This window comes from Euphorbia lathyris, chromosome 9 (assembly GCF_963576675.1).
Source record: "Euphorbia lathyris chromosome 9, ddEupLath1.1, whole genome shotgun sequence".
Taxonomy (NCBI): domain Eukaryota; kingdom Viridiplantae; phylum Streptophyta; class Magnoliopsida; order Malpighiales; family Euphorbiaceae; genus Euphorbia; species Euphorbia lathyris.
Window position 1 is genome coordinate 65,547,903 of NC_088918.1, and position 24,086 is coordinate 65,571,988.

Consider the following 24,086-nt stretch of genomic DNA (forward strand, 5'->3'; position numbering starts at 1 on the left):
AGCCCATCCAGGAAAAGAGGAGGATCCATTTGTTTAGAAAATGAGATAAATATGTATAAGAAAAATAAGAAATATAAGAACGAGGTGTCAATACCTAAAGAAAAGGTGGCAATAAGATCAACACGTGGCAAGACATGAAGATATGAAGAGACATGTGTCCAAAGAAGAAGCATGAGGTGGAAACATTAGAGCTTAGTGGCAAGATGTAAAACTTGAGGTGGAAGAGTAAAATAAGAAGCATTCGACACGTGTAACCTAAAAGTTTGTACTTTTAACTTTTGTAATGATGTAATCTCCTTTTTGGTAATTTCACCTTTGATCTTCTACCTATATAAGGAGAAGACATATGATGTATGAGACATAACTTGCTTTGAGTAATAAACTCTTTCTTTCCCTCCTTCCATGGCTTTCTAAACTCCCCTTTTCACATTCATAGTTGTTAAATATTTACGTACGTCCGTATAGCATATTAGTTTGAAAAGATTCAGAGTTATACAGCAACAATAGTTATCCTTCAGACGACTCCAAGAGGTGTGTAGAGATGCTGGAACATAGCCCTAACCCATGATGATAAAGAAAGGGTGTCAGGCAGAGTTCAGAAGTCTCCACTGAGGATTGCTTTGAAAGGTATACTAGAGTTTCTCTATAACTCTTGTTCTAATTAAATTAATTTGTTATACTTAGTTAAATGTAAAGCTTTAATATAGTATGGATGTTAAATTTCATTTAAAAATGTTTCCTGCAATGTCGGTGATCCTGCGCACAGTAGAAAAACCTTCAGTACATTATCATTCTGATACCATCTGTGAGATCCTTTCCATTACCACCGTTAACTCCACCTCAGCTAACCTCCCAACTCGCAAATAAAGGCTTAAGCACAGTATCAACTAGAATGGAGAGTAATCGGAGTATCGCAAAGTAGGTCCGAAGCCGCTTCTCTCAAAACAAACTAGCTGTTCAAAACTACTTTGCTTCTCCACTATTATCACTCTCTGCCTCGGCGACGTCTGTCATTCGGCCTTCACTTTCACGGGGCTCATGGACTAGCTTTAAAGCCCGCACTTTCTCTATCGTTGATGCCCTTCCACTGTTCAAAGCAATCAACGGAGATGGCTATTCCTTTTTTCTTTCTCTCTCGCTGTCTTCAGCAGAACCGACCACCTACTCCGGCCATACTTTATGTCGTTATCAACCGTTTCCATTCCAATCCAGGTCTGTTTAATTGTGATTTTGGTTGGCTTTTTGGCTCCAATTGATTTTGATTACATTATGTTTTTTGGTTTAGTGTTTGGGAAATGCCTTGCCTGCTCAGTATACTTTAATCTAATTGATTTCCTTGCTTGATTTTGGTCTTAATTGGTAATGTTTTAGACCCTAAGGTGTACTTGTACTAAATGTTCAAAAAAATTTGGTGACACTGAGGAATGGAGATATTTGTTTCCGTAGTACCTGTCCCTCCAATTTTGAAATCTCCCACTCTAGTAGGTTAGAGAGGTTTCCGGGTTGGCCCGAACCATGCTCAGCCTAGTTTATATTGGTTCACCTCTAATTTATCATCCCATGTCTACAGTAAAGCTACCATCTTATGTTTAATTACAATGTAGTGTTTGTCCACAACAGGAACACCCATGGAAAGATTGCAAGCCTGTGCTAATCATTCTACTGTTGCAGAAGTTAATGATAGTCCTGCTAGACCCTCCACAAAAATTACATTAGCTAAAAATTTAGCTTCTCTTCTTGATGAATCATCTAATCTTAATGACATAAGGCCCAAGAGTCGAATGGAGCTCAAGAGGGCTCTCGAACTCAGAATAAAGAAGAGAGTGAAGCAGCAATACATGAATGGGAAGTTTCATGGGCTAATGACATCAGTAATTACAAATCCAGAAACCCTCCAGGATGCATATAATTGTCTTAGGCTAAATGCAAATGTTGATACAGCGTCAGATATTGACAATTTCTCTACTGAACATCTGGCAGAAGAACTTGCTAGTGGAAGTTTTGATATCAGTGCGAATACTTTCTCTATTTCGACAAGGGGACTGAACAAAGAAATCCTTGTCCTTCCTCAACTGAAGTTGAAGGTTGTTCAAGAGGCCATCAGAATAGCTTTGGAAGTTGTCTATAAGCCCCAGTTTTCTAAGATATCCCATGGTTGTCGAAGTGGAAGGGGACGCCATTCTGCTCTAAAATATATTAGGAAAGAGATCAAGAATCCTGATTGGTGGTTTACATTGATCATAAGCAAAAAGCTGGATAAATGTATCCTGGATAAGCTCATCTCAATAATGGAGGAGAAGATTGAAGATCCTCGCTTATATGATATAATTAGAGGCATGTATGATGCTCAGGTACTAAACATAGAGTTTGGGGGTTACCCAAAGGGTCATGGTCTTCCCCAAGAGGGAGTTTTGTCTCCTATATTAGTAAACATATACTTAAATGTCTTCGACCATGAAATCTACAGACTTTCAATGAAATATGAAGCTCTGAATTCAAGTTCTCATGTACATGGAGATCAGCAAAATTCAATGCTGCGCAGCTGGTTCAGGAAACAGATAAAAGGTGATGATCTTAGAAACGTCTCTGAGGAAAATTTTGGTCCAAGAATGTATTCTTGCCGCTTCATGGATGAGTTGTTTTTTGCAGTTTCTGGATCTCAAGATGTTGCTCTTGGTTTTAGATCTGATATAGTTGGTTTCTTGAAGAATGATTTGTTTTTAGATGTTACTAGTGAAACGGAAATAATTTCTTCTACAAAATCTCAGGCAATTCGTTTTCTGGGCACTTTGTTTAAAAGATCTGAGAAGGACAGTCCTGCAGTAAGGGCTGTTCACAAGTTGAAAGAAAAAGTACAGGCATTTGCTTTACAGAAACAAGAGGCCTGGGATGTTGGGACTATTAGAATTGGGAAAAAATGGCTGGGTCATGGTTTGAAAAAGGTCAAGGAGTCAGAGATCAAACATTTAGCTGATAGTAGCTCACTTTTGAGCCAGATTTCCAGTTTACGTAAAGCTGGGATGGAAACTGATCATTGGTATAAGTTCTTGCTTAAAATATGGATGCAAGAAATTAAACCAAAAGCAGCAGAGTCTGAGGAATTCATCTTATCTAAGTATGTTGCAGAACCAGCCCTTCCACAAGAATTGAGGGATTCCTTTCATGAATTTCAAAAGCTTGCAAAAGAATATGTTAATTCTGAGACAGCTACTACTCTTGCTCTTTTGCCAAATTCCAACTCCGACCCTGAGATGACTACTGGGATCATTGCTCCTCTTAATGTCATTAAGAAACGTTTGCTACGATATGGATTGATCACATCTAAAGGGCACTCATGTGTGAATCGTCGACTTATTATACAAGACAAAACCCATATTATAGACTGGTTTTCAGGTATTGTTCGCCGTTGGCTGAGGTGGTATGGCGATTGTGATAACTTTGCTGATATAGAGCTCCTCATCAAGACTGAAGTTTGGCAATCTTGCATTCGTACTTTAGCAGCAAAATTTAGAATTCATGAAAGTGAAGTGGAAAGACAGTTTGATTCAGATTTAAGCAAAATCCTTTCAACCGAAGAGATTGAGCAAGAGATAGAAAATGATAAATCCAGCTCTCTTGCTTTTGAAAATGATGAGGCGTTGATGTATGGGATTTCTTATAGTGGCCAATGTTTATTATCATTAGCAAGAATGGTGAGTGAATCTAGACCTTGCAATTGTTTTGTTATGGGTTGCTCATCTCCAGCACCCAGTGTGTATGCTCTTCACGTTATGGAAAGACAGAAATTTCCTGGCTGGATGACAGGGTTTTCAATTTGTATACATCCAAGCTTGAATGGAAGGCGAATTGGGCTGTGTAACCAGCATTTACAAGATTTATATGCTGGTCTTATATCACTTCAGTCCATTGATTTCAGTTCATGGAAATGAAGGCAAAAGCATTTGAAACATCAGGATTAATATGTTGGCAGGCTTTTGGGTACCAACCGGAGAGGCGCTCATTGGTAGCCAAAACTGAAGATGCATTATGGGACAATTTTGTTGTTCAATACCATGTTGCTTGGGCCATTTTATTTGCAGAGATTATTGAAAAACTTTCACGACTCCACTTCCGGTCAGTATTCTTTTTATTCAAGCTTTAAAATTTTGCATATTCATGTTGGTTAATGAAGTTGGATTTTACATATCAATCATGATAGCTTTGTGCTCCCCTAATCCATTTGTGATAGTCATAGAACACCCTTGACTTGTCAAAATTGGAAAAATGTAGCCTATCCTAGAATTGGCATACTATTGTTTTTTAATCTCATTTATTTATATTTTTTATTTTGCGTGTGTTTGTCATATTTGTTTGCAAAGGCTTGCAAAGACACTATTTCCTGTATAAAATGTGTAATAAAAAGGTAATACTAATGACCTGCTTATTTATCAGCAAAATTACACAGATAGAAAGGTGTAGTTTGTTTGTTTTTTATTTTATAATTATGCATCTCAGCATCACACTAGCAACGTCTCTGTTGTTTTATGGATTAGTGTTTCTTGTCTATCAAATATTTGTTCATTCCTTTAGGCTCCTGTCATTCTATTTCATGTTGGATTCTTTTTCTTATCTCTCTCTTCCCCTTGTGGTTTAACAACACTTTCTAAAATATTTACAGACAATGTTGATCCTTCAGGAAACAAGTAGATTTAGACTATTTAATTTTCAGTGGAGAATAACTCATAAATTACACTTCAGCAATTTAATATATAATTCATGAAGATTAGAAATTTGTCAATATGTACCACTTTCTATCCCTATCAAATGAATACGATTCTATTAATTAGTTACAATGTGCTATAATGCTATATGCTCGTATCCATTTTATATACTTTTGTTTGCAGTCATGTTGTGCAGCGCGTGAATAGCACTTGGCCAACTCCACCTCTCAATGAACTTGTTACCGGTAAGTGGAATGTACTTTCAGATGAAAGGGCACAGAGAAATATACCTGATATTTTATTGCGTTAAGCTTTCACAATACTTTGTCTGGGGTTATTTGGCTTTGAACTTTTTAGAAGTGCCACACAGTATCTTTAAAATCTTATGTGTTAGTTATCTTAACTCATGAATTGGCCTAGAGATCAGAGATGTTCTCAGCAGGTCTTCCTTGAGAGTCTCATTTGGTCCACTTCAGAAATTCATAAGCTCTCCACATGTTATTCTTCTCTAGGAGTGGAATTTATGATAAGCCTCTGAGTGATTCAACCCTAAACATTTATGGAGATGTGTGCTTTAAAGTTTCATTTCGGAAATGCTACTTTGACTTGATTTTTTCTTTTTCATGAAAATTATGTTATTGTCAGCTATTAATATGAAGTGGACCTTTAACTATCAGCTCGAGCTTTTAGTTCAATTGGTTCCATGACAGTTCTCAATTTCAAAGAGTTACTTCATTTCCAGCATTCTCTGTTTTTAGCGAAAACATTGTGGAAATATTATACATCTATGTATCATTTGACTGGTGCTACCAATTAACGTGCAACTGCTTGTTATCTGGGTACATAAATTGCAAGTAATTCTAGTTGCTACGAAGCTAATAGTATTGAAATGCTCTTTGGGATTCATAGATGTGATTCAGAAGGACTGTGAACTGAGATTCTTTCTAGCTACAAAATAAAGAATTATGTGACAGATTTGTTCCAGAACTACTCAAGAGGAATTTTATTTCAAAAGCAAAATTATTTCTTTTGTTTTACAATTCAATCAAGCCAAGTATTTCTCTACTTTCTCCACCTCCTCTGGGCTTCCGATGTAAAGTGGAACACGCTGATGTATCTGCTCATAAAGAAAATTCCACATGTTAATTTAAGACAGAACATTGAAAAAGGATTTACTAAAGGATATATGTACTGCTTACCTCAACAGGTTGGATATCAAGGACTCTATGTTGGCCATCTGATCCTTTGCCACCAGCTTGTTCCACTATGAAGCTCATCGGTGCACACTCATACAAGAGCCTGAGCTTTCCGTTCTTGCTCTTCTTGTCCCTAGGGTACCCATAAATTCCACCATAGAGCAGTGTCCGGTGGAAATCACCGACCAAACTACCTATATATCGAGCTGAGTAGGGCTTGCCACTAGGACCAGGGTCTTTAAGGTCATCAATGTATTTCTTCAACTTGTCATCCCATAATTGATAGTTTCCTTCATTAAATGAATAGATTTTTCCGGCCTTGGGTATCTGGATATTTTCTTGAGTTAACACAAATTCCCCATACATTGGATCCAAAGTGAAGGCAAACACGCCATTTCCAATGGTAATGACAAAAATCACCGAGCTCGAGTACATGCAGTAACCAGCAGCTAGAAGATTGCTTCCTGGCTGGCAGACATTCACAATACATCTCTCTTTTTGATCGTCTAGCTGCAATATGCCAAATTATCAAACAGTTGAACATTGTTGTCTTATTTTATTTGTTCAATAAAATTGTTTATGGAATCTAATAACTGCCTGTGGATGTTATCTTACAGTGCCCTCCTCATCACCAATATCAGCTAGGCACTCGTCATTTGGGCTGTAAATTCCAAAGATGGAACCAGTGGATACTGCAGCATCTATATTGGATGATCCATCAAGTGGATCAAAAACCACAATATAGTTTCCGGAGTAACTCTCTTCCACTGCCACTGGTACGTCCTCTTCCTCTGATGCAATGATTCCTGTCCTTCCACTTGATCTCAAGCAGTTAGAGAACACCTGTAAATTGCAAACTTACTTATAGCACCAAAATTGCGAAACGATTTAATGAAATGATAGGAAGTATCTAAACTATGGTGCCACTAAAGTCTAGAGCTGCATTCTGCTATTAAGAGCGGAAAGTAATGTTCTTTCTTCTTTTGAAATCTGCAAACTTAGAAATCCGAATACCGATTTCTTAGATTACCTCTGATGCAATCATATTAGTATTAGCAGGCAGGTGCAGATTATAATGATGAAAACAATTTTGAATTGCAGACCTCATTGGAGACGACGTCGAGCTTCTTTTGATCCTCGCCTTGAACATTAACAGCACCCTGAATTCCAGTCAAGTTAGAAATGCTGGCTCTCTGGACCAAAGAAGCAATCTGCTTACATGCCATTGAGATACTAGAGAGCACAATAGTAAGTTCAGCATCAATGACACCGGCTTGTTCCTGCTGTAGTAACCAAGTTGTGAGAGTGGTAATCTCATATTTATTCCTTGTGGTCTTAGTTTGAGGGGCAGTGGTAACAGCCATGCACTTAAAGGCATGTTTTTTCTTAGTGGTATTGTTGGTAGGGAAGGAGACTAGTGTTTTGGAGTCGAAGACGCATAAGTGGAAAGGAGAGAGGCGAGCCAGAGAGCGTGTGCTAGACAAGTAGAGATGAGAAGATGCTGGTGAGGTTGATATGGCAACCATAGCTTCTGATGTTCACTGTTATCTTCTTCTCCTTCTTCTTCCTGCCTAAGCAGTTGCTGTTTTGGATATTTTGTTAGAGTGGAGTGTGTTAAGATTTTGTTAGGCATTGTGAGGTTGTTGATATGGTCCCACTTATCATCGTCTCTGTACAAGTTTTGTGATCACCATTCCTCAAAATTCCAAGTGCCATATTGCTTGGGTCAGCTAGCTACTTTCAGTTCTCAATATTGGGCCTTTTCTTTAACAGAAAGTTTAGGCCCAGATTGTACCTGATTATGTTCTTTCCTATATTCTTGTCAAAAAAGAAATTTTATATGTATAAAGTCCATTTTTGGGAAATTGCAAATGTGCCCTAATGTAAGAAATTGTAAAATTTTGTTCTCAACGTTTGACTGCTTAGAGTGCAAAAACATAAAGTAATCTTAGTTCATATGGACTGGGCTTAAAATGACAATGTTTTGGCTTAGCTAGGCAAAAATAAGTAAATAAATAAGATGTACAATTCTATATGTTAAGACTGCAATCAGCATCTCATAAATGAATATGGAAGGTTGGGTAGGGATGGTTTCCAGCAGCTTGGAGTGCGTCAGTAATCTCCTACCCTTTGTCTCGACCACATGGACCTAGGTAAGAGTCCGGTTCAGTTACGTTACATGGATTTAAAATTGTTACATGTATTATCATTTAGACTTCCAAAAGTTACTCGTTGGTAACTTTTGTTAACACATTTTTTTTTTTTTTGAAACCAAAAGAATTGCTTATTGATTAAAGGAGAAAGAATCATAAAGAATAGGAGGTGGGACAGACCCCTCGGAATCAACAGCTCTAGCAAGCGCATGTGTTGTTTGATTCGCTGATTGATGGACAAAATCGGATAAAGCAATTAAGCAAATCCGTTACAAGTAGACGACAATCTGATAAAATCATTCCAAACATCGAAGTTGATGGTTCATCATTGTATAAAGCCTTTACGAACACTTGAGAATCCGTTTCGAGGAGGATGTTACTATGGCTTGTCCGTTTTAGCCAGCTTAATGCTTCACGAATGCCCATGCTCTCCACCAGTAAGGGATCCAGGGGGCACTGTAAGTAATCTGCTCGAGCAGCAATCAGCTGACCTGATGAATCCCGAAGAACAGCGCCAAAACCAGCCTTCTGCGATTGCAGAAAAGTGGCGCCGTCAACATTACATTTGAGCCAATTCGCTGGCGGAGGAGCCCAGACTACAGGCAATTCAGTAGCGCCTCCGTCTTGTGGCGGCCTATTTGTGCGAGCCTGTTTCCAACTTGACATAAACGTTGTGGCTGAGGCGAACACAATACTAGCTGGGAACTGGCTTTGTTTCCATACGAACTCATTCCTGTTTTGCCAAATCTGCTAGCACATTACCGCTGTTTGACTCTGCACATCTTTGTGAAGTTGTCGCAGCACAGCCCAAAATTCTCCAAAGGACCTCACGCTAGTGTCGGGTGATCCAACTGCCGAGAAAGACCATGTCGCCCAAGCTGTGGTGCAACGAACCAAAGCATGCAAAGTATCTTCGACTTCCAAAGAGCAAATCGGGCATTGTGTCGAGACTGGAACATGGCGATTGTGAAGTAAATTACACCAATGGTACCTGAACTTTATCCTAATTCACACTTTGGTACCTAGATTACATTTTGTCTCAAAAATATACCCGAAGTAACGATGACCGGATAATTAAGTATATTTTACCGGTTAATGGTCGGTCAATGCGATTTTGACGAGTAAATTACACTGATGGTACCTGAACTTTATCCGAATTCACATTTTGGTACCTAGATTTCATTTTGTCCAAAAAATACACTTCAAGTAAAGATGACTCAATATTTTAGTATATTTGACCGATCAGTGATTGATCAACCCGAGTTTGACCATTTAAAATTAAAAATTAAGATCAATCATACACTCAATTAACATAAAATTATAATACTGTCATTTAGTTCATAAATGACAATATTATAATTTTATGTTAATTGAGTTTATGGTGAGTCCCAATGTTTAGTTCATGTTACCCGGTCACTAATTGATCAAATGAACTAAACCTTTCAGTCACCTTTACTTGTGTTATATTTTTAGGATAAAATAAAATCCAGGTACCGAAGTGTAAATTATGGTAAAGTTCGGGTACCATTAATGTAATTAACTCATGAAACTCGTGTTGACCGGTCATAACCGGTAAAAATATACTAAATTGTCCGGTCATCGTTACTTCAGGTATATTTTTGGGACAAAATGTAATCTAGGTACCAAAGTGTAAACTATGTAAAGTTCAGGTACCATTGGTGTAGTTTACCCAAGCGATTGTGCAATACAGAGAGGGTTGGGAGTAAATTTGAGAGGGCTCGCCATAAGAGATCTTTGGCTTTCGGAGGGACTGATAGGTTCCATACCAAATTCCAGAGTGTAGAATCTGATACAACAGTAGCATATTGAGTTTCTCGCTGTTTGTTGTATGCTCCTCTTACTGTAAATCTCCCTTTGTGGTCCCCTTGTCATTGCCAACCATCCTTACTCCCTTGCCTTCGACACAGAACCTGCAAAATAAGAGCATGTCTCTAGCATAAAACAAAGATTGAAGCTTGTCAACCCGCCATCCTCCGCCACCTTCATCCTTCAGTTCCGCTACTGTCAGTTCCTAATTTTCTGCTACAGGGACGCTGGTAACATGTGAATTTGTGATATCCGGAAGCCAAGGGTCAAAAAAGGCACGAGTAGCGTTACCATCACCAACAACCCGCTTAGCGCCACTACGAACCAGTTCCTGAGCTGCCATGATACTGCGCCATAAAAAGCTCGGGTTCTGACCCATTTCCGCACTAAGAAAGTCTGATCTTGGGAAGTATCGACTCTTGTATACTCGAGCAACAAGGGATTCCGGAGCCGTTAGAAGGCGCCATCCTTGTTTAGCGAGTAAAGCCAGGTTAAAATCGTGGAGCTTACGAAACCCCATTCCACCCATGGACTTGGGAAGATAGAGTTTGTCCCAGGCTTTCCAACACACTCCTCCTTTATCGGCAGCACCCCATCAAAATGCATTCATAAGGCGTTCCAGTGTCGTACAAGTAGCTTCCAGGAGTAAAAACAGGGTCATTGCTTATGACGGGATAGCTTGTACCATAGACTTCAGAAGATCTCCTTACCCGCTCAGGATAACAGTTTAGACTTCCAATTATTAATTCTGTTTCTGACCTTATCCTCGACATAATGGAAGACTTCTATTTTTTTCCTGCCGATTAAAGATGGGAGTCCCAGATACTTCCCAGGGACAGCTAGAGGGGAAATATCCAATACAGTACACAATTGATTCCTAGTGGTATCTGAACAATTGCTACTAAATTCAATGGAGGATTTAGTAAAATTAACCTTCTGACCGGGGGCGACTTCGTATTGTTGCAGGCATTGCTTGATTACCTCTCCCTCTTCTTTGGTGGCACGAAAGAACATATAACTGTCATTTGTGAAAAACAGATGAGAAATGAGAGGTGCATGACATGCTACCTTACATCCGTGTATAAGGCCTTTGTTTTCCATGTGTGTCAGTAAGGCAGAGAGGCCCTCTGCGCAAATAAAAAATAGATATGGTGAAATAGGGTCACCCTGTCGTAACCCACGTTGTGGAAGAATAGGCCCTACTATATGCCCGTCATTTACAATATGATATTTTTCCTTGCTCACACACTGTATAATCGGATCAATCCATTGCCTGCAGAAACCCAATTTCTCCATCATTTGCTCAAGGAACTTCCATTCCACACGGTCGTATGCCTTTGCCATATCCATTTTGAGAGTCGCATACACTGTTTTCCCCTGAGTCTTCCTCTTGAGATAGTGGTTTAGCTCGAAAGCTGGCATGACATTGTCTGAAATAAACCGACCAGGAATAAAGGCACTTTGCGCAGTAGAGATAATACCTGGCAGAACTAGTTTCAGCCTGTTTGCCAGCGTTTTTAAGATAATTTTATAAATGATGTTACACAGAGCAATCGGCCTGAGGTCAGCAGCTGAACTAGGAATAGATTTCTTGGGAATTAGCACAAGGGTCGTGTCATTTATATCGTCTAGAATCATCCCAGAATTCAGCCAACTAAGACAAGAGTGAGTTACCTGGGAGCCTACAATGTTCTAATACTTATGGTAGAAGAAAGGACTAAAGTCTCCAGGTCATGGGCTTTTATTAGGGTGCATTGCAAACAGTGCACGCTTTATCTCCCAAGCCTCAAATGGTTGAATAAGAGCCTCATTCTGACTAGCACTCACTTTCGCAGACACATGTTGAAGAATAGCTTCAGCTCTACAGCCTTGGGATTGAAAAATCGAAGAGAAGTAGTCAGATAGTAGAGAATCCAAACCTGAAGACCAATCCTTCCAGTTACCATCGGTATCCCGTAATTGAGTGAGCTTATTCTTCTTTTTGCGACTTGAAGCGGCTTTGTGGAAATAGCTTGAGTTCATATCGCCTGCTTCCAACTAGAGTTGCTTCGATCTCTACTTCCAGTATGCCTCATTTTAGGCCAGTAAATTATTAAGGCGCTCCCTAGCTTGAGCAAACAGTTCCTATGATGCTATATCAGTCCACTTTTTCAACCGTGCGATTTCTGTTCGACAAGCCGCGATCTATCCTTTAAATTTCATTATCAGTTCTTCGCCCCATTTAAATAGCAACTTCCCACATGCCTGTATCCGATCCTGTACGATCATTCCCGAAGCCATATTCCACCCTCTCTGAACCACCTCTTTACAATCTACTTCACGGCCCCATGAGTTCTCAAAACGAAACTTCTTCACCCAAAATAACCGTGGCTGAGTGAGCTGCAAAAAGAGTGCCGAGTGATCGGATGTCGGGGCATCCTCATTAAGAACAACGGCTGATTGGTACATATTATGCCACGGTATAGTTGCTACAGCTCTGTCGAGCTTCTCTTTGATACAGTGTTGTGATCCTCTACATCTTTCCCAGGTGAATTCGTACCCTGACGTCTTTACTTCAGGCAATCCACAAGAGGTTAGTGTATCAGTAAAGCCTTGAAGCATTGAAGACGGATGTCGATTACCTCCTCTTTTCTCAGTATGCTTAGCGAGATCGTTAAAATCCCTAATAAAGATCCAAAGGAGATTAGACAAGCCAGATAAGTACCTTAACAGTTGTCAGGACTCCTGTCGACCATGTCTTTTTGGATAGCCATAGAAGTCGGTTAGACACCAGTGAACAACACCCCGCATCGTAACACGAACATCAATATAATTGTGAGATGAATGAAGGAGTTGGACTGTATCTTTAGTATGCCAGAGTAATGCAAGACCACCTCCACAATTTATAGGCTGAATATAAAACAAACCAACGTAACCCAATTTCCTTCTTATTAAACTTTAGAGCGACAACATTTTACTTCCATTAAAAAAAACAAAATCGGCATTAAATTTTGCTACCAAATTCAGCAGCATACGAACTGATCGAGGGTTGCTAATGCCCCGACAGTTCCAACTTAAAGTACTCATTCTAAGTGGCGAGCCTGGAATCTAGGTCCCATCTCTGCATCGTTTTTTGGCTCATGTACTGCCTTTTCTACAAACGTCAAAGTAGCCTGGTTTTGTGTTGCCAAATTCTGGACTCCTGTAACACCATCTGAACTATGACGACGTCTTTTAGCCTCAGTTATCACAAGGATATCTTCATCCCCAGTATTTACATCATCCGGGAGCTTCGCCAACAATAGCAGGTGCTGGTCGTAGGTCCATGGACCTTCCTGAATCACCCAGTCATGTTCTAGGGGGTGAAAAAATTCGAACAGGAAACGATTTGAACCAATCTAGTTTATCAGCAAACCTCTCGACGGCCTCCACAAGTTAGCAAGTGTGTTTTTCATGAACGGAATCTTGATCGTTCGGTCTGTGTAAAAAGCCTGCACTAAGATCGCCTTCGGGGGGGAGCTCTGCGATATCCCCATCCTCAATCGTAAGCACCGTCGTCGCTTCCTCCTCCAATGTTACTTGAGCACACAAATCAATGATGGAATCCATGAGAAATAAACTGCAGCACGCTCGTCAACATCGAGATAATCTGAAAGCTCGTCAAAAGCGAGAACCCTAGCCGCTCGTCAAAAGCGAGACCACGAGGAGTAGTCCCTTAAAAAGGAAGAAATTGATGTTTTGATTAAATTAAGACTGTTAACACATAATTATTCATGTTGAAATATGCTATCTTAGAATAATTTTGGTATTTTATGTTATTTTGGATTAATTTTGTCAAAAAATCGTGGATTTGAATAGTAAAATTAGTACACAGCTAAGCAATGTAATTAAAACAACAAATATACCAAATTGATAAATCCGGGGTGAGTCGCGGACGATATTACTCTTTTTAAGATATCTGTGGCCCTATCTATAAATTGTGCAAGCGGACTAATAGTCGATCACTTGCATAATGAAATAGCTCATTCAGAAATTGTAATAGGATTCTCATATGCACGAGTTTAAAATTAAATCTATCACTTTTTCTAGGATGTTTTCTCGGTTGGACTCGGTATCTCTATATAAAAGAAAAGAATGGAGAAAGCGTACAAATATATAAGTTTTCAAGACATGGGGAATACTTTATAATTTTGAAAACAATACAATATATCTGTTGTATTGTTGGTTTTTGTTTTTTAAAAAAACAATTAACTATATATATATATATATATATAACGGATATAAAACGGTACAACTCATGATTTTTTTAAAAATTTCATTATAAATACCCTATTCATTTTATTTTTTCATTTGACCCAAATCCTTACACAACAAAAAATACTCATCTATTTCTTAACAAACACCTTATAAAATGTCCAATTTCAATTACGATGACTTCTATCAGAGACAACAAGCAACTTCTACAAATTTGTGGGACGAAGGAGATGCTCTTATTGAGCAAGCTATCACACAAGCAATTGTCGAACCATCAGCACCAATTCGTCGTAGAAGACATATCAACCGTAATCGTGAAGAAGGAGCTAAACGTTTATATAAAGATTACTTTGCTGATACACCAGTCTACAACGACCAGATATTTCGAAGAAGGTTTCGGATGAGTAGACCATTGTTCATGCGTATAGTCCAATCATTGGAGAACCATACAGTCTATTTTACACAGAGGGTTGATGCATTAGGGAGGATGGGATTCACACCCATTCAAAAATGCACTGCAGCGTTACGTATGCTAGCTTATGGAGAGGCCGCTGATCGTGAAGATGAGTACATCAGGATTGCTGAAACCACGGCATTAGAATGTCTATCAAAATTCTGTCGGGCCATCATTGAGGTTTTCGGACCAGTATATATGCGTAGGCCAAATGCTGATGACGTTAAACGCTTATTCTCTATGCACGAGGATATCCATGGGTTTCCAGGTATGCTTGGGAGTCTTGATTGCATGCACTGGCCTTGGAAGAATTGTCCTATTGGGTGGCAAGGACAATACACCCGAGGGGATCAAGGCGTGCCTACAATTATGCTTGAAGCTGTTGCTTCACAGGATCTTTGGATATGGCATGCATTCTTTGGTGTTGCTGGGTCGAACAACGACCTTGCTGTCCTTAACAGATCACCTTTGTTTCAGGACAAGATAGAAGGTAAATCTCCACCAGAGGATTACTTGGTTAATGGTAAGATGTACAACATGGGGTACTACCTCGTTGATGGCATATATCCAGAATGGGCTACATTTGTGAAAAACTTTCCACATGCTATTAATCCGAAACAAATTCTATTCACGATAATGCATAACTCTGCTAGGAAGGATGTGGAACGGGCTTTCGGTGTACTTCAGGCCCGTTTTAACATTGTTCGTGGACCTGCCACGCTGTGGGAAGAAAGAAAACTTCGTTTTCGAAAACTTAGTTAGACAGGAGTTGGCAATTTGCAATAGAGCGACACATACCGTGCTAACTGATGATCTAGTTAAGCATATATGGCGACGTCATGGAACGAGAGATCTCAACCAAAGACCTAGCGGTTTAGTTGCTTAATATGTTGCGTGTTCTTATGTAATTGTTTTTTATCGTCCCTTTTTTCGTGTTTTTAATGTAATTTTCTCGTTTTTAAATCTTGTATTTTATTCCGTTTCGTATTCTCGTGTTTTATTTGAATAAAAAATTATCGTTTGTGATATTTTTTATTTTTGTAATTAATTATATTTTTTAATTAACTATTTCGGTTCAAAATAATGATATTTATTTTTTTAACCAATATATATATTAATGGAATTATTTAGATTGAATGATGAAATAATTAGATTAATTGTTTGGTGGAAAGAAATAATAATTTATTTGGATTGTGTAAGAGTTTTATGACAAGTGGATCCTACGTAAAAAGTGATACAAATTGGTTTAATGGAGAGGTAGTTGAGTGTATTAGATTTTTTTGAAAAAATGGGTTTTTTTGGATATGATACAAAAAAGTTGTATCACCCATTGTGGGTGCTCTAAAAACAAACCCATGTGCACCGCCCCTGCTGTTTCAGACTTTTTTTAAAAAAAAATATATATTGTGCAGTCCACTTTTGCGGCTGCAACGCGCCTCAGGCGCGCGTGTATCACACGCGCCAGCTGAGGCGCGATCGCAGCCGTTGGTGGATGCGTGATACACAAACAAAATTAAATTACTTTTTCTCCTTCACCGCATCACTTTTCTTATGTGCCATTTCTCTCTCCTGAATTGATGCAAGTACCTACAATGCAATAATCCACCAATTTGTATCACTTTTACAAAAGTAATACACCCATTGCACTTGCTCTCATAAGAGAATAGTGCATTCTATTACTGTAAATATGATTTTAAATTCCACCATCCAAGTCAAATTTAAATTAGTGTGAGTTTTTATTTAAGTTCCCTTTCTTTTTTTCTTTTTTCTTTTATTCACGTGTAATTTTTAACTTTAAGTTCTTCCATTCACATCCCAAAATTTTCTTATAAATACCATGCATTGGCGTAGGTTTTGAGCATCCAAGCAATTGACACTAAATTGCTAATTTGAGTGATATTCTCCAAGAGAGAATTGTGAGGGTTTGAGTGTATTGAGGTTAAGGGGTTTTGAATGTTATTTTCTCCCATCTTTTTTACCACTTCCGTTCCTATTGTGGAATAATTTCTAGTCTTCTTTCGTCCATAGAGTAGGCATACTGTCGAACCACGTAAATCTCTACGTCATTTACTTTATTGTTTTCCTTTTATTTTGTTGTCAATTTATTTGCCCAAATTAAATATTTGGTTATGTGGGGTTTCCCTAACAAATTGATATTAAAGCCAATTAATATATATTTGGGGATTTACTGGCAAAAAAAAAATTGATATCGAAAAATATGATCGTACTATCAGTTTTGCCTCCTAAACAAGTCAAGATGAAAGTTATTTTGACATAGAACGGATTGCATAAGGTGCTAGTAGACGAGTTACCTCTCACGGTAACAAATGAGAAGAAACAAGAATTGGAGGAGAAAACTCTAGTTGTCATTCGGTTATGCTTGTCGAACGAGGTCCTGCATAAATTCATCCATGAAAAGACTCTTAAAGGCTTATGGGAGAAATTTGAGTCTCTACATGTCCAAAAACCTCACAACAAGCTTGTAGTGAAACATCGTCTTCACATGCTCAATATGGAGGAAAGTACATCCCTCAAGTCACACCTTGATAATTTCATTTCTATTTTGTTGGATCTGAAAATTTAGATATTAAGTATGAAGAAGAAGACAAAGCTCTTATATTGTTACGATCTTTACCTCCATCTTTCAAAAAAAAAATGGAAGACCATAATCTACAGTAAAAACACTCTAACTGTGGATGGGGTTAAAGGGTGTCTATTTTCAAAAGGTTTAATAGACAAAGAGCTTTCTGGTAATAGAAATGGCCCTATAGAAAGTCTGGTCGTTAGAGAGAGATACTACAAGAGATCCCAACAGCAGCAGCAATAATCGATCCAGATCAAAATCAAAATCTAGACACGGTAATTTGACATGTAATTATTGTAAAATGAAAGGGTACATCAAAGCTGAATGTTTCAAGCTACAAATGAAAAATAAAGAAAAGATTTAAAAAGAAGATAAGGGTGCTAGATCTGGACAAGGGTGGATCATTGACTCTGCTTGCTCATTTCACATTTGTCTCCACAGAGATTGGTTCTCCTCTTATGAATCGGTAAACAGAGGAGTTGTGTTGATGGACAACGATTCTCCTTATAAAGTTGTTGGTATTGGTACCGTTAAAATCAAAATGCATGATGGTGTTGTCAGAACCTTGATAGATGTGCGGCATGTTCCAGACATGAAGAAGAACCTTATCTCTTTATCTGCTTTAAACGACAATGGTTGTAGATTTTCTGGTGGAGGTGGAGTCTTGAAGGTTTTGAAAGGTGCTCTAGTTGTAATGAAAGCTCGTGTTACAAGGTTCAATAGCCACGGGCGTTGTTGCAGTTTCCTCTTCCATATCAAAATCAGACATTACCAAATTGTGGCACACGAGGCTTGGTCACATGAGTGAAAAAGGCTGGTCCATACTAAGTAAATGGGGTTTTCTTTCTGGTCAACATACCTCCAAGTTAGAGTTTTGTGAGCATTGCATTTAAATCCTCTTTTCTTTTTTTCTTTTTTTTTGTTTAATTCACATGTAATTTTTTATTTTATGTTCTTACATTCACACCCAAAATTTTCTTATAAATATCATGCATTGGCATAGGTTTTAAGCGTACATTGGGATTAAGGGATTTTGAGTGTTATTTTCTCCAATCTTTTGTATCATTTTCGCTTTTATAGTGGAATAATTTCCGGTCTCTTTTCGCCCATGGAGTAGGTATATTGCCGAACCACATAAATCTCTGTATCATTTAATTTATTGTTCTCCTTTTATTTTGTTGTCAATTTATTTACCCAAATTAAATACTTTGTTCCGCTGCAGGGTTTTCCCGAACAATTACAATATTGGTAGACTAATCAAAACAATTTAAAAGCCTTAATTAAATAATTAAGATATATTAATAAAAAATATTGTTTTTTTTTTTCTTCAAAAGAGCATAAAGATAGCACACCCATTCTTGTTCATAATAGCTGCAATTTTTATTGCAAATAATCTGATATTTCAGGATAGAGTGATATTTTCCAACAGAGGTGCAAAAGCAAGGAGAGGTGAAGTTAATTCATTGAAGACAGAATCAACTGGCTGATTTTCTAAGAAAACCATTCCTAAAGCAAGATTTGAATACCCCATTCCCAGTGGCACTTCAGCAAACTTATAAATAAATTTGCCCCATACTATCAAATATGTAAACTAAACAATAATTAAGAACAGAAATTTAAACTTAATGCACAACGATATGGTTGTGCTTTAAATTACATTTCATGTTACCCAATCTATGTAACTACAATCACACTATAATGTTAGTTGGACATGTGTTATCCGAAACTTTTAATTAATCAGAGGATTTGGGAATTTTTGCTTCTAATAATAACAATGGCAGAGGTCCTCTGTGATTTCTATACCATTACTAGCTAGGTCATCTTAAGAGTTGAAGTCGCCACATTCTTCAAACTTCAGTATTTCTTTGCAAACTGTTCTCCTGTGTTCTCTGGGTTTTCGCTGCAATTCAAAAAGGTAACACCTTTAATTTAACCCTGAGAAAAGAATATGTAGCAGATAGATTTTCAAAGTATGATGAACTTACAAGGGCTTAAAATTATACACTTTGTTACGGATCTCACTGCAGTTAAAGTATCAGGACCTGAAACACGCAAACAACACAAGTTTTTTAAATTTAATGGACAAAATTGGTTGAAATTTTCAATCAAATTATGTTCATGAGATCCATTCATTACCTTCAATGTTAACATCTTTTCCTGACATCACTTCTGTCAAAGCAGAGGAAAAATCTGATGTTACTTGATCAATCCCTAGAACTCCATCTCTTGATTCATGTGAGGATCTGCATATGGCATTTATCATAGAATATCAGTAAATAAGATAGGGAGAGAATACATCAGATCTGGTTCAGATATGAGTACCCTGAAGAGGTGTCTGCAGGCATTTCAAAGTTTGGTTCACAAGGACAGTCTAATCCTTCAAAACCAAGATCTAGATCAATTAACAATTCAGAGAAACTAGACCCAAATGTTTCAAAACTATCCAAGTCGAGATCAAAAATGTCTGCTTCCTTATCAGACTCCGAGGTAGAAATCTCATCAATGATCGGCGCATCAAAGCTGTTCGTTACATCAGTACCATCAAAATCTAGCCTACCCTTTACATTTTCTCGCTTACTGAACCTCTTAAAGGTTGTCTTGACTGGTGAGGAAGAAGATATGCATTGGTTTCTTTCCATGGTGTATGTAACATGTTTACAAGGGCTCACGGTAACTCTTTCTGATGTAATTACAGTGCAATTTGTAGGAGTCTCTACAGGAGTATTGCTGCTATTACTGCAATGAGCAGCTGAGAATGTACCAACTGGAGTTATAGTTTGATCATTGAGAAAGGAAACTTCTTGTGGAGGTGTAGTCGGGCCAGTTGAACTTTTCGGAGATTGTTTGAACAAACTCTTAGCAACACTAGATCCTTGTGCTACTGATCCTTGTGCTACTGAACCATTAAGTAACCGGCTTTGCGGCACGGAGGGATGGGCAGTTCCTCTTGAATTGGTTGCTATCTGAGGCTGAGTTATTTGAGTAGCTGCTGAATTATCAGATAGATTATATGTCCCTACATGGCAAATGAGCAAAAAACAATTCAACACTCAGAAAAGTGTGCTTGTTAAAGCAAAAACAAGACACAAGACTAACTTCAAGAAATATACCATTCGGCATTTTCTTTAATGGTAATTTGCCACGAGATTTCTTATTAGATGAAGGAACTTCTGCAACGACATTGAAACCTGCTCTTTTTCTTGTTAATGGGTAAGTTGTAACTGATGTAGACACACTACCTTGCTCCTTGGTGATATTGGAGGGCATGGAGACTGGCATAACATTCTGCGAAGAGTATATAGGACCACCTATACAAAGCAAGAGTGTCAAAATGGGTTATCATGTTATGTGATTCATATAATTCATACATTCCATGTGATTATAAATGATGTCAATGCAAGAAAAATGAGAATAGTGTCAAAAGACTTGTTTCAGGTGGATTGTTTCTGTAAATGCTGTCATGTAAGAAATTGACAGCCCTAATACAAAGAAAGTCAGGCAAACGTAGGTATCAGTATCCAATTTCACATTCTTTTCTTTGTATAACATTACTGTATCTTGTTGGTTTAAGGATTATGACACTTCCAGGAATTTGAGATGTTTTTTTCTCTTCATATCATTTGAAAATGATAACACTAACAAATAAAATTCTTTTGGAACATGTTCATCCTAATTGGTAGGAAATTTTAAAATTCTTACCAAAAAAGTTAGTCAATTAGCCCAATTACTAGACATTCACGGTTCAATCAGAAGTTGGAGAAAAAGTATAACTACAAGTGTCATATGCAATACAATATGATGTTTATAAGAACAAGTCCTCTGATATATGCAAGTAAAAAGTTGATCTTTTTTATTCTCAGGGGTACCAATTGCTTTCAGCTCTCTTTTTCATAAGAAACTCAAGAGATTTGTTCAATAAAGAATAGCATATTTACTACATTGCATCAGCTGAATACACTAAAGAACAGTTGAGCCAAATGAAATTAACCAAGGACATCTGACTATTTATTAAACCAATTACATAATATACTCAAAATTCAAATGCTGAGACTAATTACATGAACATGAAATTGAAGAAATATAATGGGTTTGTTGTAAAAGTACCAGCAGATGGGCCCGGTTGAGGAACCATAGCAACAGATCTTGTTGCAGAATTCTGAATCATAGGCGACGGTGCATTTCCATTTCCACTAGCATTATAAACATTCATAACACTCTGCATACCCTGAAGAAGGTTTTGAACCCTAACTTTCTCTTGCTCCAAACGAACCTTTTCCTGATCCACCATTATCTTCTGCTCCTTCAAGCTTATATACTCATTCAGCAGCGCCCCCAAACTTAACAGACTCTTGGGTGCCTAAAAACCAAAAATAACCCCGCACATAACATTTTAAAACCATGAAAAACAAAAACGAAAAATCGTAGCTCAATAGGCAGAAATTAATGTCCGTACGTACCTCATTAACCGGAGATTTAGAGATTAGAGAAGATGCCTCTGTCCTGAAAGCAGATCGACTGTTGTTGAAGCTGTTATCTGAGAGATAACGATCAACAATAAACGCAATCTGCATCGGCGTGACTTTTCCTTTGCCGAAAGATTGAGTGGTTTTGGATTTGGTTTGCTTCCCCATTGTGGAAAATAGAGTTGCAGAAAAATGGGGGAAATGGGAGTAGCAGATGAGGAAGGAAAGAAAGATTGTAGATTTGGACTGGGAAGAGAAGTTTATGTTAATGGGGGGGAAGGGAAGAAAGGAGCGAAGTAGAAGAGTGAAAGGGGGCGGGAGATTTTGAAAATTTTGGCAGGAAAATAAGAGAGAAGGAGATGTTCTAACATGGTTTTTAGCGGTTAGTGTTATATTTGTATTTCACTTTCGCGGGAAACTGTATCCCGCGGAATTTATGCAATCTTTTCTAATTCGGTAATGAATTTATGCTTTTTCCTTTTTTTGTTTTTTTTTTTTTTGGCTTACCAAAAAAAATAAAAAATAAATCAATTAAGAAACCTATATTTTAGAAGAAACAGATGGAATTTACCAAATTAAGGTTGTATTATTAAGTATTAGATGTGAAGGCATATTAGCACAGTCTACTTAGACCCGTATCCAATAAACGGGCTTGGATAGTAAAAAATGCTATTAGGCAATTCAATCTAGATTCGTTTAAACTCGTTTATTTTTTTGTTTGACTTGTGATCTGATATTAAAAAAAAAAAAAACAATCTGACTCACCTATTCCTATTAATATGATATTCTATATAATGAAAAAAAAATAGTTTAAAGTTGATATTTTATTTTATATATTATATATATTTATTTGTAAGTATAAATTTTAATTTTTATTTATTAACAAATAAATTTTGAAAGATGAATTTTATGCGGGTTAACTTGAAATTTGTTTTCAAGTTTGGACTCAATCTGAGCCCAAACCCATCTAGATTTATTGGGGTTAGGTTAGATTTGGATTGAGCATGTTCAAGTGTAAGCTCATTAAGTCAATCTATTCTCTACTGAATATTAAGCGTCTCAAGTTGTTTATATTCTTTGAGTCATAATATAAATAGTCAACTTTAATAGAGAAATGGAAACTAAAAAGTATTGAGATAACTTTGGACTGATTAATCAGTGGGTTACTAAACTCAGCCCTAAATTTATACTTCTAGCCCCTGGAATATATCATACTACTCTTTGCACTAAATTTCAAAAAACTCAAAACCTCTCAAGAACCCTATACGATTTTTGCTCAAATCCGGACAAATTACTGAACCAAATCATGGATGGTGACAGAATTCGTAAAGGAAAAGATAAAATGGTAAGATTTACCACTTTATTTCGTTGATTTGTAGCTCGAATTGAATCTGTTGGTTTATTGGAAAAAATCGCCGGAATCGCAGTCGGGCGTATGAGCATCACGCCCGATCTGCGGTTCGGGCGTATGAGTATCACGCCCGACCAGTGGTGCGGGCGTGATAGCCACATGCCCAAACCAGTGGTAGGGCGTGATACTCATACGTCCGAACCACTGATATGGCGTGATGCTCATACGCTCGCCCAGTGGTTCGGGCGTGATTCCCTTACGCCCCACGCTGTTTTTGTATAAAAAAAATATTATTTAAAATTTTAGTATTAATTTAGTAGTATTTATTTTAGTACAATGTATTATAATTTTATTAATTTAGTGTAATTTATTTATTTTAGTATAATGTATTATAATTTTATTAATTTAGTGTAATTTATTATTATAATTAGTATTATTTTAGTATTATTTTAGTATAATTTTATATAAATTGAGTATAACTTTAGTATAATTTAGTATAAATTGAGTACAATTTCAGTATAATTTATTATAATTTTATTAATTTAGTGTAATTTATTATTATCATTTGTATTAATTTAGTAGTATTTTAGTATAATTTACATTGTTTACAATTTTATTAATTTAGTGTAATTTTTTTTGTAGACGTAGCGGCCTACTAGGGGTGGAAAATCCATCATGTCATCTGCTCGTCGTCTAGATATGGACGACGAGGATGATACACCACGGCATACGAGATTGTGTGGTATAGATATATCTGGTCGTAGGAGGAGAGGGGCTGCGACGGAGCAGGTGAGGAGGGGGCCGATTGCGGATCAGCCCGATATTCATGGATCAGAGGGGGCGACTGATTTTGAGGACTACCTGGATGTGGCAGCCCGGGCAGTGCGACAGTCTGCAGTTGCACATGATCGCGAGGTTGAGGAGAGCGATGAGCAGCCGACCCCAGGGAGACAGCCGACCCAGTGCGTAGGAGGTCGTTTTGCGAGTACAGGTATTTTTTATAATTTTAGTATATTTATAATTTTAGTATATTTATAATTTTAGTATAATTTTAGTATATTTTAGTATAACTTTAATATATTTATAATTTTAGTATAACTTTAGTATAATTTTAGTATATTTATA

The 24,086-nt window shown here is 37.5% G+C and overlaps 3 protein-coding genes across 4 annotated transcripts; 1 reads left to right on the plus strand and 2 right to left on the minus strand.

The window, feature by feature from the left end:
- Positions 1–614: 614 nt before the first annotated feature.
- On the plus strand, positions 615–6,200 carry LOC136205684 (nuclear intron maturase 4, mitochondrial). 2 transcript variants are annotated; one of them, XM_065996392.1, is made up of 3 exons: positions 615–1,212; positions 1,605–4,113; positions 4,884–6,200. In XM_065996392.1, the coding sequence occupies exons 1-2, from the start codon at positions 1,180–1,182 to the stop codon at positions 3,927–3,929; spliced, it is 2,358 nt and encodes a 785-aa protein (XP_065852464.1). In that variant the 5' UTR covers positions 615–1,179; the 3' UTR covers positions 3,930–4,113; positions 4,884–6,200. The 2 variants fall into 2 exon arrangements, with proteins under 2 accessions (XP_065852464.1, XP_065852462.1); XM_065996390.1 differs by having other exon boundaries at positions 1,621–4,113.
- On the minus strand, positions 5,613–7,518 carry LOC136205685 (fructose-1,6-bisphosphatase, chloroplastic). Its single transcript, XM_065996393.1, has 4 exons — positions 7,000–7,518; positions 6,512–6,739; positions 5,900–6,406; positions 5,613–5,817 (listed from the first exon to the last, which is right to left on the minus strand). Exons 1-4 carry the CDS (start codon positions 7,420–7,422, stop codon positions 5,746–5,748), a joined length of 1,230 nt encoding a protein of 409 aa, XP_065852465.1. The 5' UTR covers positions 7,423–7,518; the 3' UTR covers positions 5,613–5,745.
- An 11,047-nt stretch (positions 7,519–18,565) lies between these two features.
- Positions 18,566–21,907, minus strand: LOC136206434 (uncharacterized). The gene is made up of 7 exons (XM_065997488.1): positions 21,605–21,907; positions 21,252–21,504; positions 20,258–20,455; positions 19,470–20,163; positions 19,284–19,390; positions 19,133–19,189; positions 18,566–19,047 (listed from the first exon to the last, which is right to left on the minus strand). Exons 1-7 carry the CDS (start codon positions 21,776–21,778, stop codon positions 18,995–18,997), a joined length of 1,536 nt encoding a protein of 511 aa, XP_065853560.1. The 5' UTR covers positions 21,779–21,907; the 3' UTR covers positions 18,566–18,994.
- Between the last annotated feature and the right edge of the window lie 2,179 nt (positions 21,908–24,086).